Source organism: Lichenostomus cassidix, unplaced genomic scaffold (assembly GCF_008360975.1).
Source record: "Lichenostomus cassidix isolate B80296 unplaced genomic scaffold, HeHo_3.0 HiC_scaffold_38, whole genome shotgun sequence".
NCBI lineage: Eukaryota > Metazoa > Chordata > Aves > Passeriformes > Meliphagidae > Lichenostomus > Lichenostomus cassidix.
In genome coordinates this window covers 261,194-277,414 of record NW_028147440.1, presented here as the reverse complement: position 1 = coordinate 277,414, position 16,221 = coordinate 261,194, and the positions used below count along the sequence as shown (strand labels likewise).

The following is a 16,221-nucleotide window of genomic DNA, read 5'->3' as shown; positions in this document are numbered from 1 at the left end:
GGCGATGGCGGCGGCGGCGCTCCGGTAACGGCGAGCTTCGGCTAGCGGCAGCTGCTCCCGCCGCGCTCGGCGCTCCTCCCGCTCACCCCGCCGCTGTTGCAGGCGCGGCGGAGCAGCAGCAGCAGCAGCAGCAGGAGGAGGAGGAGGAGGAGGAGGAGGCGGCCCATGCGGTCGCGGCTGCCGGTGAGGGCGGTGACGGCCAGGGAGCTGTGCGAGAACGACGACCTGGCGACGAGCCTCGTGCTGGACTCGGTGCTCGGCTTTCGGACGCACAAGATGGGAGTCAGGTGAGGCCCGAGGGCGCCGGGAGCTGCTGGGCGGGGGAAGCCGAGTCCTCAGGGGGATACCGGACGCACCGGCGGGGGAAGAGCGGCGGCGTGAAGCGGAGATCCCGTTAAAACGAGGGATCCCCGTGCCGGTGCGTGTCACCGGTGCCGCCGGGGGGTGGAATCATCATCGCCGGTGCCTCTCGGTCACTCCTGGTCACTCTCGGTCACTCCCGGTGCCTCTCGGTAGTTGTCGGTCCCTCTCGGTCGTTTTCGGCATCTCTCGGTCACTCTCGGTCATTTTCGGAATCTCTCGGTCACTCCCGGTCAGTCTCGATCCCTCTCGGTGCCTCTCGGTCACTTTCGGAATCTCTCGGAGCCTCCCGGTGCCTTCTGGTCACTCTCTGTCCCTCTCGGTCACTCCTGGTCACTCTCGGTCACTCTCGGTCATTGCCGGTACCTGTCGGTCGCTTTCGGGATCTTTCGGAGCCTCCCGGTGCCTTCCGGTCACTCTGGTCACTCCCGGTGCCTTCCGGTCACTCCCGGTGCGTTCCGGTCACCCCGGCGGTCACTCCCGGTCACTCCTGTCCCTCCGTGGGTCACTCCGTTGGTCACTGCGGTCACTCCGGTCCCTCCGTGGGTCACTCCGTTGGTCACTCCTGGTCACTCCTGTCCCTCCGTGGATCACTCCGTTGGTCACTGCGGTCACTCCTGGTCCCTCCGTGGATCACTCCGTTGGTCACTGCGGTCACTCCGTTGGTCCCTCCCGGTCCTTCGGTCGGTCACTCCTGGTCACTCCTGTCCCTCCGTGGGTCACTCCGTTGGTCACTCCTGTCCCTCCGTGGGTCACTCCGTTGGTCACTCCTGTCCCTCCGTGGGTCACTCCGTTGGTCACTCCTGGTCACTCCTGTCCCTCCGTGGGTCACTCCGTTGGTCACTGCGGTCACTCCGGTCCCTCCGTGGGTCACTCCCGGTCACTCCAGTCCTCTCAGTCACCGAATCTGCGGGAAAAAGAAAAAAATTCCTCTAACGCTGTATTTGAAGCGATAGCGAATCAGCCATTCCTTTATTTGCTGGCCAGGATGTGCCTGGGGAAGTATTCCGAGAACACATCAGAGAGTTTTCTGGTTTTTATACAGAATTTTCTGAATTTTATACACTCAAAACCCCATAGAGATACATTGTTTTAAAATTCATTGGACCGGAGTTGAGTAACCTCCGATATTCAGGTTCTCATTGGATCCGAATCTCTTCACTTCTGATGCTAATTAGGTATTTAATTCTTGAGTTTTTTTATCATTCCTGTTTGGGATCAGATGCCTGCAGCCCTGCTGGAGGCGGTAAATGTTTGAGATAACCCCATTAACATCTGTTAATGTTCTTTATCTTTCTGCTTATCTTCGGGGTCAATCCCAACTCCGGAGGGTGATACTATTATCTCTTAAAAAAAAAAAAAACCTAAAGAAAGCTCCTTTTCTCTAGGTAAAGTCAAGTTAAAACTAGCTAGAGAGATACAGTAAAATTTCTTAAGTTATATTGTTTTCCAACAACTCCGCTCCCTCGGTCGGTCATTGCGGTCACTCTGTCGGTCACTGCGGTCACTCCCGCTCCCTCGGTCGGTCACTGCGGTCACTCCGTTGGTCACTCCGGTCCCTCGGTCGGTCCCTCCGGTCGCTCTGTGGGTCACTGTCGGTCACTCCGGTCACTCCCGGTCACTCCGGTCCCTCGGTCGGTCACTCCGGTCATTCTGTGGGTCACTCCCGGTCCCTCCGGTCGCTCTGTCGGTCACTCCGGTCGCTCTGTCGGTCACTGCGGTCCCTCTGTCGGTCACTCCGGTCACTCCGTTGGTCCCTCCGGTTCCTCTGTCGGTCCCTCCGGTCCCTCGGTCGGTCCCTCGGTCGGTCACTCCGGTCCCTCGGTCGGTCACTCAAGGTCACTCCGGTCGCTCTGTCGGTCACTCCCGGTCACTCCGGTCCCTCGGTCGGTCACTCCGGTCCCTCGGCCGGTCACTGCGGTCACTCCCGGTCACTCCGCTCCCTCGGTCGGTCCCTCCGGTCACTCCGTTGGTCACTCCGGTCCCTCCGTCGGTCACTCCCGGTCCCTCCGGTCCCTCTGTCGGTCACTCCGGTCACTCTGTCGGTCACTCCGGTCCCTCTGTCGGTCACTCCGGTCACTCTGTCGGTCACTCCGGTTCCTCTGTCGGTCCCTCCGGTCCCTCTGTCGGTCACTCCCAGTCCCTCCGGTCACTCTGTCGGTCACTCCGGTCCCTCGGTCGGTCACTCCTGGTCACTCCGGTCCCTCTGTCGGTCCCTCCGGTCACTCTGTCGGTCACTCCGGTCCCTCTGTCCCTCTCCCAGCCCGCTGCCGTCGTTCCGCCGCCGCGCTCAGCTCCGCGCGGCCATCGAGGCGTTCCGGCAGCGCAGGGATCTGGAGGCGGCGTGGAGAGCGCTGAGCGCCGTGTGGGCAGCGGGATTCTTCCGGCAGCGGCGGCCCGAGCAAAGAGCGGCGCTCAAAAACCATGTAGGAGGAGTTTGTGGGGTTTTGTAGGGTTTTTGTGGGGTTTGGGGTCTTTTTGGGGGTTTTTTTGGGGTTTTTTGGGGGTCTCTGTGAGGGCAAAAATGGCGCCTTCATGAGGGCTGTGAGGGCTTGGGTGTCTCTGTGGGGTTTTTATGAAGTATTTATGGGGGTTTTGGGGTTCTTTTGGGGTTTGTGAAGTTTTTTGGGGGGTTTATGAGGTGTTTATGGAGGTTTTTTTTTTTTGTGTTTTATGGGTTTTTTTTTTGTGTTTTGGGTTTTTTTGGGGTTTTATGGGGTTTTTTGGGGGTCTCTGTGGGGGCAAAGATGGCGCCTTCGTGAGGGCTGTGAGGGCTTGGGTGTCTCTGTGGGGTTTTTATGAAGTATTTATGGGGTGTTTTGGGTTCTTTTGGGGTTTGTGAAGTTTTTTGGGGGGTTTATGAGGTGTTTATGGAGTTTTTGTCGGGTTTTATGGGTTTTTTTGGGGGGTTTTTTGGGGTCTCTATGAGGTCTATGGGGGCAAAGATGGCGCCTTCATGAGGGCTGTGAGGGCTTGTCTGTCTCTGTGGGTTGTTTATGAGGTATTTAAAGTTTTTTTTCCTTGTTTTTATGGGTTTTCTTGGGGGTTTGGGGGTCTTTGTGGGGTCTGGGGTGTCTTTATGGGATTTGTGGGGTTTTTAATGGGTTTTGGAGAGCGCTGAGCGCCGTGTGGGCAGCGGGATTCTTCCGGCAGCGGCGGCCCGAGCAGCGCTCAAAAACCATGTAGGAGGAGTTTGTGGGGTTTTTTGGGATGTTTTTGGGTTTTTTTGGGGTCTCTGTGAGGGCAAAAATGGCGCCTTCATGAGGGCTGTGAGGGGCTGGGTGTCTCTATGTGGGTTTTTAAATGTTTTTATGTGGTATTTTGGGTGGTTTTTGGGTTTTCTTTGGGGCTTGGGGTTCTTTATGGACTCTGGGGTGTCTTTATGGGTTTTTTTGGTGTTTTTTTGGGGTTTTTATGAGGTTTTTATGAGGTCTATGGGGGCAAAGATGGCGCCTTCGTGAGGGCTGTGAGGGGCTGGGTGTCTCTATGTGGGTTTTTAAATGTTTTTATGTGGTTTTTTTGGGTTTTCTTTGGGGTTTGGGGTTCTTTATGGGGTCTGGGGTGTCTTTATGGGGTTTTTTGTGGGTTTTTTGGTGTTTTTTTTGGTTTTTATGAGGTTTTTATGAGGTCTGTGAGGGCAAAAATGGCGCCTTTATGAGGGCTGTGTGGGGCTGGGTGTCTCTATGTGGGTTTTTTAATGTTTTTCTGTGGTATTTTGGGTTTTTTTTGGGTTTTCTTTGGGGTTTGGGGTGCTTTATGGGGTCTGGGGTGTCTATGGTTTTTTTTTTGTTTTATGGGTTTTTTTTATGAGGTTTTTATGAGGTCTGTGGGGGCAAAGATGGCGCCTTTATGAGGGCTGTGAGGGGCCGAGTGTCTCTATGTGGGTTTTTTAATGTTTTTTGTGGGTGTTTTGGGTTTTCTGTGGGGTTTGGGGTTCTTTATGGGGTCTAGGGTGTCTTTATGGGTTTTTTTGGTGTTTTTTTTTTGTTTTTATGAGGTTTTTATGAGGTCTGTGGGGGCAAAGATGGCGCCGTCATGAGGGCTGTGAGGGCTTGGGTGTCTCTGTGGGGTTTTTGGGGTTTTTTTGTTGTTTTTATGGGTTTTCTTGGGGGTTTGGGGGTCTTTATGGGGTTTTGGGGGAGGTTATGGAGTTTTTGTTGGGTTTTACAGTGTTTTTTGGGGTTTTTTTGGGTTTTTAAGAGGTCTTCATGAGATCTGTGAGGTCCTGGTTGTCTCTATGAAGTTTTAATGTGTTTTTTCGGGTTTTTTTGGGCTCTGGGGGTTTCTGTAGGATCTCTAGCATCACAAATAAATCTAGAATTTCCCAAACCCCATTTTTCCCCTCAGGTTTTTCGTTATCTCCTCACTTTGCTGCCCGAAAGTGGATTTTCCATCCAGCGCTGCAATCGCTACAGCAGAGAGACCAACGGGGCCAGAGTGGTGGCAACCAGGGCCTGGTGGGTCTGAAAAACCCCCAAAACCCCAAAATTAGCCCCAAAATTATCCCAAATTTTCCCCATTTTTCTCCCAGTTTTCCCCCAAAATTTTTCAATTTTTTCCCCATTTTCCTCCCACTTTCCCCCCATTTTCCCCATACCTTTTCCCCCATTCTTCCCCAAAATTTCTCAATTTTTTCCCAAATTTCCCCAAAATTTCTCAATTTTTCCCCCAATTTTTCCCCCATTTTTCCACATTTTCCCTCTAATTTTTCCCCCATTTTTCCCCCAATCTTTCCCCCAATTTTCCCAATCTTTCCCCAAAATTTCTCATTTTTTTGCCCATTTTCCCCATAACTTTCCCCCATCTTTTCCCAAAATTTTTTCCATTTTTTCCCCATTTTTCCCCTAACTTTTCCCCCATTTTTCCCCAAAATTTCTCAATTTTCCCCATTTTTCCCCTATTTCCCCATAACTTTTCCTCCATTTTTCCCCAAAATTTCTCAATTTTTTCCCATTTCCCCCTGATTTCCCCATAACTTTCCCAAATTTTCCCCCAAAATTTCCCAATTTTTTTCCCATTTTCCCCAAAATTTCTCATTTTTCCCCAGTTTTTCCCCAATTTCCCCATAACTTTTCCCCATTTTTTTCCCCAAATTTCTCAATTTTTTCCCCATTTTTCCCCTAACTTTTCCGCATTTTCCCTCTAATTTTTTCCCCAGTGTTTCTCCCAATTTCCCCATAAATTTTCCCCAAAATCTCTCATTTTTTTCCCCATTTTTTCCCCATTTCCAGGCACAAACATGAGACACTGGAGTTGCTCTCAATTTCCCCAAAATTTCTGATTTTTCCCCCAATTTATCCCCATTTTTTCCCAAATTCCCCATAATTTTCCCCATTTTTTCCCCATCTGTCCCCAATCTTCCCCCATTTTTTCTCCCAGTTTTTCCCCAAAATTTCTCCATTTTTTCCCCATTTTCCCCTAACTTTTCCCCAATTTCCCCATAACTTTTCCTCCATTTTTCCCCAAAATGTCTCAATTTTTCTCCATTTTTCCCCAAAATGTCTCAATTTTTCTCCATTTTTCCCCAAAATTTCTCAATTTTTTCCCCATTTCCCCCTGATTTCCCCATAACTTTCCCAATTTTCCTCCCAATTTCTTTTCCTCCCAATTTCTTTTCCTCCCAATTTCTTTTCCTCCCAATTTCTTTTCCTCCCAATTTCTTTTCCTCCCAATTTCTTTTCCTCCCAATTTCCCCATAACTTCTCCCCATTTTTTCCCCAAAATTTCTCAATTTTTTCCCCATTTTTCCCCTAACTTTTCCCCATTTTCCCCCATGTTCCCTGTAATTTTTCCCCAATTTCCCCATAACTTTCCCCCATAATTTTTCCCAAAATCTCTCATTTTTTCCCCAAATTTTCCCATATTTTTCAGACGCAAACATGAGACTCTGGACTTGCTCTCAATTTCCCCAAAATCTCTGATTTTTTCCCCGTTTTTCCCCTAACTTTTCCCCATTTTTCCCCCATTTTCCCTCTAATTTTTTTCCCCAATTTTTCTCCCAATTTCCCCATCACTTTCCCCCAAAATCTCTCATTTTCTCCCCAAATTTCCTCCATTTCCAGGTGCAAACATGAGACACTGGAGTTGCTCTCAATTTCCCAAAATCTCAATTTCCCCAAAATCTCTGATTTTTTTCCCCATTTTTCCCCTAACTTTTCCCCATTTTTCCCCCATTTTCCCTCGAATTTTTTCCCCAATTTTTCTCCCAATTTCCCCATCACTTTCCCCCATCATTTCCCCCAAAATCTCTCATTTTCTCCCCAATTTTTCCCCCATTTTTCAGGCGCAAACACGAGACCCTTGAGCTGCTGTCAGGCTGTGGGGTTGAGCTGAGAGGATCTGACAGAACTCTGGTGAGGAGAGGAGAGAATGACTTCAGCCTGATGTACTCCACCAGGAGCAGGAGAACTCAGCTCTGGTTGGGTCCTGCTGCCTTTATTAACCATGGTGAGCTTTTAAATTTATCAAAAATTCAATTTATTGACCCAAAAATTCAATTTATAGCCATTAAAATAGCATCTATAGCCATAGGGAATGACTTCAGCCTGATGTACTCCACCAGGAGCAGGAGAACCCAGCTCTGGTTGGGTCCTGCAGCTTTTATCAACCATGGTAAGGGTTAAAAAATGTCCAAAAATTCAATTTATTGACACAAAAATCCATTTATTCACACAAAAAATATCATTTATAGTCATAGAAAATGAGTTTATAGCCATAGAGAATGACTTCAGCCTGATGTACTCCACCAGGAGCAGGAGAACCCAGCTCTGGTTGGGTCCTGCAGCTTTTATCAACCATGGTGAGCTTAAAACATCCAAAAATTCAATTTATTGACCCAAAAATCCATTTATTCACACAAAAAAATCCATTAATAGCCATAGAAAATGAGTTGATAGCCATAGAGAATGACTTCAGCCTGATGTACTCCACCAGGAGCAGGAGAACCCAGCTCTGGTTGGGTCCTGCAGCTTTTATCAACCATGGTGAGAGTTAAAAATATAAAATATTGAATTTATTTACTCAAAAAATATCATTTATAGCCATTAAAATAGCATCCATAGCCATAGAGAATGACTTCAGCCTGATGTACTCCACCAGGAGCAGGAGAACCCAGCTCTGGTTGGGTCCTGCAGCTTTTATCAACCATGGTGAGCCTTTAAAACATCCAAAAATTCAATTTATTGACACAAAAATTCATTTATTGACACAGAAAAATCTATTTATAGACATAAAAATTGAATTTATAGACATAAAAGTTGATTTTATATAAAAACCCAGCTCTGCTTGGGTCCTGCAGCTTTTATTAACCACAATGAGCTTTAAAAATGATAAAAAATTCAATTTATTGACCCAAAAATTCATTTTATAGCCACGAAAGTTTACTTTTGACACATAAAAATTGATTTATAATTACAAAAGTTCACTTAGAGGCAGAAAAATTCACTTTAGAGCTGCAGAAATCTTTCATTATATTATATTTTATTATATTTATTATATTTTATTTTGTTTTATTATATTACATTATATTTTATTATTTTAATTTTTTATTTTTCCACAGATTGTCGTCCAAACTGCAGGGTGAGTTTGAGATGAAAATTTGGGGATTTTGGGGTAAAAATTTGGGATTTTTGGGGTAAAAATGATAATTTTGGGGTAAAAAATGGGGATTTTGGGGTAAAAATGATGATTTTGGGGTGAAAATTTGGGGATTTTGGGGTAAAAATTTTGGATTTTTGGCGTAAAAATGATGATTTTGGGGTGAAAAATGATGATTTTGGGGTAAAAATTTGGGGATTTTGGGGTAAAAATGATGATTTTGGGGTAAAAATGATGATTTTGGGGTAAAAATTTGGGGATTTTGGGGTAAAAATTTTGGATTTTTGGGGTAAAAATGATGATTTTGGGGTAAAAATGATGATTTTGGGGTAAAAATGGGGATTTTGGGGTAAAAATTTGGGGTTTTTAGGGTGAAAATTGGGGATTTTTGGGGTGAAAATGATGATTTTGGGGTGAAAATGATGATTTTGGGGTAAAAATTTGAGGGGAAAATGGAGAGAAAGTGATTTTTATTTTGGTATTTTGATTTTGAAATTTTGGGATTTTTCTCTGATATTTTTGGATTTTTCTCTCTGATATTTTGGGATTTCTCTCTGATATTTTGGGATTTTTCTCTCTGATATTTTTGTTTTTCTCTCTGATATTTGGGATTTTTCTCTCTGATATTTTTGGATTTTTCTCTCTGATATTTTGGGATTTCTCTCTGATATTTGGGATTTTTCTCTCTGATATTTGGGATTTCTCTCTGATATTTGAATTTCCATGGATTTCTCTCTATTTGGGATTTTTCTCTCTGATATTTTGGGATTTTTCTCTCTGATATTTTGGGATTTCTCTCTGATATTTGAATTTCCATGGATTTCTCTCTGATATTTTTGGATTTTTCTCTCTGATATTTTGGGATTTTTCTCTCTGATATTTGGGATTTTTCTCTCTGATATTTGGGATTTTTCTCTCTGATATTTTGGATTTTTCTCTGATATTTTGGATTTTTCTCTCTGATATTTTTGGATTTTTCTCTCTGATATTTTTGGATTTTTCTCTCTGATATTTTGGGATTTTTCTCTCTGATATTTTGGGATTTTTCTCTCTGATATTTTGGGATTTTTCTCTCTGATATTTTGGGATTTTTCTCTCTGATATTTTGGGATTTTTCTCTCTGATATTTGGGATTTTTCTCTCTGATATTTTGGGATTTTTCTCTGATATTTTGGGATTTTTCTCTCTGATATTTTGGGATTTTTCTCTCTGATATTTTTGGATTTTTCTCTCTGATATTTTTGGATTTTTCTCTGATATTTTGGGATTTCTTTGCTATTTGAATTTCCATGGATTTCTCTCTGATATTTTTGGATTTTTCTCTCTGATATTTGGGATTTTTCTCTCTGATATTTTGGGATTTTTCTCTCTGATATTTTGGGATTTTTCTCTCTGATATTTTGGGATTTTTCTCTCTGATATTTTTGGATTTTTCTCTCTGATATTTTGGGATTTTTCTCTGATATTTTGGGATTTCTTTGCTATTTGAATTTCCATGGATTTCTCTCTGATATTTTTGGATTTTTCTCTCTGATATTTGGGATTTTTCTCTGATATTTGGGATTTTTCTCTCTGATATTTTGGGATTTTTCTCTCTGATATTTTGGGATTTTTCTCTCTGATATTTTGGGATTTTTCTCTCTGATATTTTTGGATTTTTCTCTCTGATATTTTTGGATTTTTCTCTGATATTTTGGGATTTCTTTGCTATTTGAATTTCCATGGATTTCTCTCTGATATTTTTGGATTTTTCTCTCTGATATTTGGGATTTTTCTCTGATATTTGGGATTTTTCTCTCTGATATTTTGGGATTTTTCTCTCTGATATTTTGGGATTTTTCTCTCTGATATTTTGGGATTTTTCTCTCTGATATTTTGGGATTTTTCTCTCTGATATTTTTTGATTTTTCTCTCTGATATTTTGGGATTTTTCTCTCTGATATTTTTGGATTTTTCTCTCTGATATTTGGGATTTTTCTCTCATTAATTTAATTTAATTTAATTTAATTTATATTTTAGTTTGTCTCAGCCCCAGGAGGAGCTCGAGTCCAAGCTCTGCAGGACATTCTGATATTTAATTTAATTTATTTTATTTTAATTAAATTATTTATATTTAATTTCAGTTTGTCTCAGCCCCAGGAGGAGCTCGGGTCCAAGCCCTGCAGGACATTCTGATATTTAATTTAATTTTAATTAAATTATTTATATTTAATTTCAGTTTGTGTCAGCCCCAGGAGGAGCTCGGGTCCAAGCTCTGCAGGACATTCTGATATTTAATTAAATTAAATTAATTTTATTTTATATTTAATTTCAGTTTGTCTCAGCCCCAGGAGGAGCTCGGGTCCAAGCTCTGCAGGACATTCTGATATTTAATTTTATTTTAATTAATTTAATTAATTTAATTTATATTTTTAGTTTGTCTCAGCCCCAGGAGGAGCTCGAGTCCAAGCCCTGCAGGACATTTTTATATTTAATTTAATTTTAATTAATTAATTTCTATTTTTTAGTTTGTCTCAGCCCCAGGAGGAGCTCGGGTCCAAGCTCTCCAGGACATTCTGATATTTAATTTTAATTTAAATTAATTTTATTTATTTATATTTTATATTTTATTTATATTTCAGTTTGTCTCAGCCCCAGGAGGAGCTCGGGTCCAAGCTCTGCAGGACAGTTTGATTATAAATTTTATTTTAATTTATATTTTATATTTAATTTCAGTTTGTCTCAGCCCCAGGAGGAGCTCGGGTCCAAGCCCTGCAGGACATTCTGATATTTAATTTAATTAAATTAATTAAATTAATTTAATTTATATATTTCAGTTTGTGTCAGCCCCAGGAGGAGCTCGGGTCCAAGCCCTCCAGGACAGTTTGATTATAAATTTATTTTAATTAAATTATTTATATTTTATTTCAGTTTGTCTCAGCCCCAGGAGGAGCTCGGGTCCAAGCTCTGCAGGACATTCTGATATTTAATTTTAATTTAATTAATTTAATTAATTTAATTTATTTCAGTTTGTCTCAGCCCCAGGAGGAGCTCGGGTCCAAGCCCTCCAGGACATTCTGATATTTAATTTTAATCTAATTAATTTAATTAATTTAATTTATATTTTCAGTTTGTGTCAGCCCCAGGAGGAGCTCGGGTCCAAGCTCTGCAGGACATTCTGATATTTAATTAAATTAAATTAATTTTATTTTATATTTTTTAGTTTGTCTCAGCCCCAGGAGGAGCTCGGGTCCAAGCTCTCCAGGACATTCTGATATTTAATTTAATTTTAATTAATTTTATTTATTTATATTTTATTTTATATTTAATTTCAGTTTGTCTCAGCCCCAGGAGGAGCTCGGGTCCAAGCCCTCCAGGACATTCCTCCCAGGACAGAAATCACTTGTTTCTACGGCGAAGGATTTTTTGGGAAGAACAACAAAGGGTGTGAGTGCAGAACCTGTGAGAGGTGAGGAAATAAAGAAATGGGAAAAACTGGGGAAAAAACACCCAAAAATGGGGGAAAAGGTGAAAAAAAATCATGGGAAATGGAAAAAAAATGGGGGAAATGGAAAAAAAATGGGGGAAATTGGCAAAAAATCGTGGAAAATGGAAAAAAAAATGGGAAAATGGCAAAAAAAAATCGTGGGAAATGGGAAAAAATCACAGGAAATTGTCACCAAAAATTGGGGGAGAATTGTAAAAAAAAAATGGGGAAAATTGGCAAAAAAAAAAAGGGGAAATTGGCAAAAAAAAGGGGAAAATTGGCCAAAAAAAATTGTGGGAAAATTGGCAAAAAAAAATGGGGAAAATTGGCCAAAAAAAATGGGGAAAATTGGCCAAAAAAAAGGGGAAAATTGTAAAAAAAAATGGGGAAAATTGGCAAAAAAAATGGGGAAAATTGGCAAAAAAATGGGAAAATTGGCCCAAAAAAAAAGGGGAAAATTGGCCAAAAAAAAGGGGAAAATTGGCAAAAAAAAAAGGGGAAAATTGGCAGAAAAAAAAGGGGAAAATTGGCCAAAAAAATTGGGGAAAATTGGCAAAAAAAAAGGGGAAAATTGGCAAAAAAAATGGGGAAAATTGGCAAAAAAAATGGGGAGAATTGGCAAAAAAAAAGGGGAAAATTGGCAAAAAAAATTGTGGGAAATGGAAAAAAATTGGGGAGAAAAGGGAGGGAAATGGGAGGAGTGAAAAGAGCAGCAAAATGAGGAGAAAATGGCAAAAAAATGAGTTGAAAATATTAAAAAATGAGGTGAAAATGGTAAGAAATGAGGTGAAAAATAATAATAAAAATGAGGTTAAAATAACAACAAAATGAGGTGAAAATATTAATAAAATGAGGTGAAAATAGCAAAAAAAAAGAGGTGAAAATAATAAGAAAATGAATTGAAAATTGCAATAAGAAAAACTCTAAATCTTCTTTTTTTTCCCATTTTCCTCCCCATTTTTCCCCTTTTTTCCCTTTTTTTCCCATTTTCCCTCCTTATTTTCCTCGCTTTTCCCCTTTTTTTGCTCTTTTTTATCCACTTTTCCCATTTCCTCCCCATTTTTGATCTCTTTTTCCCCATTTTTATTTCCCCATTTAATTATTTCCCCATTTAATTTTTTCCCCATTTTTTAATTTTCTCTTTTTTCCTCCTTTTTCCTCCTTTTTCCTCCTTTTTCCTCCTTTTTTCTCTTTTTCTCTTTTTCTCTTTTTTCTCTTCTTTTCCCTTTTTTTCCCTTTTTTCCCCCATTTTTCCATGTTTTTTCCCCTTTTCTCTGCCCACTTTCCCTATTTTCCCGTATTTTTTCTCTTTTTTCTCTTTTTTCCCCATTTTCCCCATTATTTCCCCATTTTCCCCCAATTTTCCCCCTTATTTTCCCAATTTTTCCCAAATTTTCCCCAATTTTTCCCCTTTCTCCCCATTTTTTTCTCTTTTTTCTCCCATTTTTCCCCCATTTTTTATCTTTTTTTTCTCTGTTTTCCCCATTATTTTCCCCATTATTTTCCCCATTATTTCCCCATTTTTTCCCCATTTTTTCCCCATCATTTTCCCCATCATTTTCCCCATTTTTCCCAAATTTTCCCCTATTTTTCCCCTTTTTTCCCCATTTTTTTCTCTTTTTTCTCCCATTTTCCCCCATTTTTCTCTTTTTTCCCCATTATTTCCCCATTTTTTCCCCATTTTTTCCCCATTTTTTCCCCAATTTTTCCCCATTTTTTCCCATTTTCCCCCATTTTTTTCTCTCTTTTTCCCCATTATTTCCCCATTTTCTCCCCATTTTCTCCCCAATTTTTCCCCATTTCTCCCCATTATTTTCCCCCTTTTTTCACCCTTTTTTCCCCATTATTTCCCCATTTTTTCCCCAATTTTTCCCCCTTTTCCCCATTTTTCCCCATTTTTCCCCTTATTTCCCCAGACTGGGCCAAGGCTTTCCGCTCCAACCCAAATCCCCCAACCTCCTCCTCCTCCTCCCCCAAACCCCCCAAAGTACCAACTTCGCCCCACCGACAGCAGAATCCTCCGCAAATCCCAAAAAAACCCCAAAAAAGCCCCAAAAGCCTCCCGGAACCGCCGGAAAAAACCCCAAAAAGCCCCAAAAACCCCAAATTTCCCCCGTTGGCAGCCCCGGGTCTCGCTGCACGATTGCATTTCCTGCGGCAAATCCTGCAGGCTGAGCAGAGCGACGCCAGCCGTGCTGCTGGGAGTTCCCAAAAACCCCAAAATCCCCAAACCCGCCGGAATTCAGCCCAAAATCGCCGAGGATCCCAAACTGGCTCTGTTTGCTCACGTCAGGCTGCAGGGCCACGGCCAGGCAAGGGCCAGGCTCAGGCTCGTGGTCACTGAGGGAGGGCTGGAGCTGGCCCAGGGGTGAAAATCTGAATTTTGGGGTTTTTTGGGGTTCTTTTTGGGGTTAAAACCTGAATTTTGGGGGTCAAACCCCAAATTTTGGGGGTCTGGACATGAATTTTGGGGGTTTTGGAGCTCCTTTTTGGGGTTAAAACTCTGACTTTTGGGGGTTAAACCCTGAATTTGAAGGGTTGAGATACAAATTTTGGAGGTTAAACTCTGAATTTTGGGGGTTTGAGGTTCATTTTGGGGTTAAAACCTGAATTTTGGGAAGTTAACACCTGAATTTTGGGGTTAAAACTCTGGATTTTGGGGCTTTGAGATGTGAATTTTGGAGGTTAACATCTGGATTTTGGGGGTTAAACCCTGAATTTTAAGGGTTGAGATATGAATTTCGGAGGTTAAATTCTGAATTTTGGGGTTTGAGGTTCTTTTTGGGGTTAAAAGGCTGAATTTTGGGGAGTTAACACCTGAATTTTGGGGTTAAAACTCTGAATTTTGGGGCTTTGAGATGTGAATTTGCCATGCTGGGGCGAGGGAAGGGCCAGGCTCAGGCTCGTGGTCACTGAGGGAGGGCTGGAGCTGGCCCAGGGCTGAGAAACTAAAAATTTGGGATTTTTTGGGATTTTTTTGGGTCCATTTTGGGGTTAAAACGCAAATTTTGGGGAGTTAACACCTGAATTTTGGGGTTAAAACTCTGAATTTTGGGGTTAAAACTGAATTTTGGAGGTTAACATCTGGATTTTGGGGTTAAAACTCTGAATTTTGGGGCTAAAACTCTGATTTTTGGGGTTAAAACTCTGAATTTTGGAGGTTAAAATCTGGATTTTGGGGGTTGAGACCTGAATTTTGGGGTTAAAACCCAAATTTTGGGATTAAAACTCTGAATTTTGGGGTTAAAACTCTGATTTTTAGGGGCTAAACGCTGAATTTGAAGGGTTGAGATACGAATTTTGGGGTTAAACTCTGAATTTTGGGGGATTTGAGGTTCATTTTGGGGGTTAAAACCTGAATTTTGGGGAGTTAACACCTGAATTTTGGGGTTAAAACTCTGAATTTTGGGGCTTTGAGATGGGAATTTTGGAGGTTAACATCTGGATTTTGGGGGTTAAACTCTGAATTTGAAGGGTTGAGATATGAATTTTGGAGGTTAAACTCTGAATTTTGGGGGTTTGAGGTTCATTTTGGGGTTAAAACCTGAATTTTGGGGTTAACACCTGAATTTTGGGGTTAAAACTCTGAATTTTGGGGGTCTGGACATGAATTTTGGGGGTTTTGGAGCTCCTTGTTGGGGTTAAACCCTGAATTTTGGAGGTTAAACTCTGAATTTTGGGGGTTTGAGGTCCTTTTTGGGGTTAAACCCTGAATTTTGGGGTTAAAACTCTGAATTTTGGGGTTAGAACTCTGAATTTTGGGGTTAGAACTCTGAATTTTGGGGCTTTGAGATGTGAATTTGTGGGGGCGAAACCAGTGATGGGGTCTGAGGGGGTGGAGCTGGAGGGCTGAGAAACTAAAAATTTGGGGATTTTTGGGTCCATTTTGGGGTTAAAATCCGGAATTTTGGGGATTAAAGCCTGAATTTTGGGGTTTGAGATCTGAATTTTGGGGTTAAACACTGAATTTCGGAGTTTGAACCTGAATTTTGGAGCTGAAACTCTGGATTTTGGGGGTTAAAACCCAAATTTTGGGGTTAAAATCCTGAATTTTGGGGGTTTTAGATCTGAATTTTGGGGCTTTGAGATGTGAATTTTCCATGCTGGGGCCAGGCAAGGGCCAGGCTGAGGCTGGTGGTCACTGAAGGGGGGCTGGAGCTGGCCCAGGGCTGAGAAACTAAAAATTTGGGGTTTTTTGGGATTTTTTTGGGTCCTTTTTGGGGTTAACACCTGAATTTTGGGGGTTTGGAGCTCCTTTTTGGGGATTAAACCCTGAATTTTATGGTTTGAGATCTGAATTTTGGGCTTTGAGATCTGAATTTCGGAGTTTGAACCTGAATTTTGGAGCTGAAACTCTGAATTTTGGGGTTTGAGGTTATTTTTGGGGTTAAAATCCTGAATTTTGGGGAGTTAACACCTGAATTTTGGGGTTAAAACCCAAATTTTGGGGTTAAAACTCCGAATTTTGGGGGTTAAACTCTGAATTTTGGGGAGTTAACACCTGAATTTTGGGGTTAAAACTCTGAATTTTGGGGTTAAAACTCTGATTTTTGGGGGTTAAACCCAGAATTTGAAGGGTTGAGATACGAATTTTGGATGTTAAACTCTGAGTTTTGGGGTTAAACTCTGAATTTTGGGGGTTTGAGGTTCATTTTGGGGTTAAAACTCTGAATTTTGGGGTTAAAACCCAAATTTTGGGGCTCTGGACATGAATTTTGGGGGTTTTGGAGCTCCTTGTTGGGGTTAAACCCTGAATTTTGGAGGTTAAACTCTGAATTTTGGGGGTTTGAGGTCCTTTT

General features: G+C 41.9%; 1 protein-coding gene across 1 annotated transcript; it reads left to right on the top strand.

Annotated features, from left to right (window-relative positions):
* The first annotated feature begins 135 nt into the window (after positions 1-135).
* On the top strand, positions 136-13,791 carry KMT5C (lysine methyltransferase 5C). Its single transcript, XM_085045344.1, has 7 exons — positions 136-287; positions 2,624-2,786; positions 4,708-4,817; positions 6,644-6,807; positions 7,919-7,938; positions 11,271-11,404; positions 13,339-13,791. Exons 1-7 carry the CDS (start codon positions 166-168, stop codon positions 13,595-13,597), a joined length of 972 nt encoding a protein of 323 aa, XP_084901470.1. The 5' UTR covers positions 136-165; the 3' UTR covers positions 13,598-13,791.
* The last annotated feature ends 2,430 nt before the right edge of the window (positions 13,792-16,221 follow it).

Coding starts and splice junctions, on each gene's coding strand:
- KMT5C (XM_085045344.1), top strand. CDS start 166: ATGCGGTCGCGGCTGCCGGTGAGGGCGGTGACGGCCAGGGAGCTGTGC. Junction 4,818..6,643: donor GTGGTGGCAACCAGGGCCTG/GTGGGTCTGAAA, acceptor CCCATTTTTCAG/GCGCAAACACGAGACCCTTG. Junction 11,405..13,338: donor GAGTGCAGAACCTGTGAGAG/GTGAGGAAATAA, acceptor TTATTTCCCCAG/ACTGGGCCAAGGCTTTCCGC.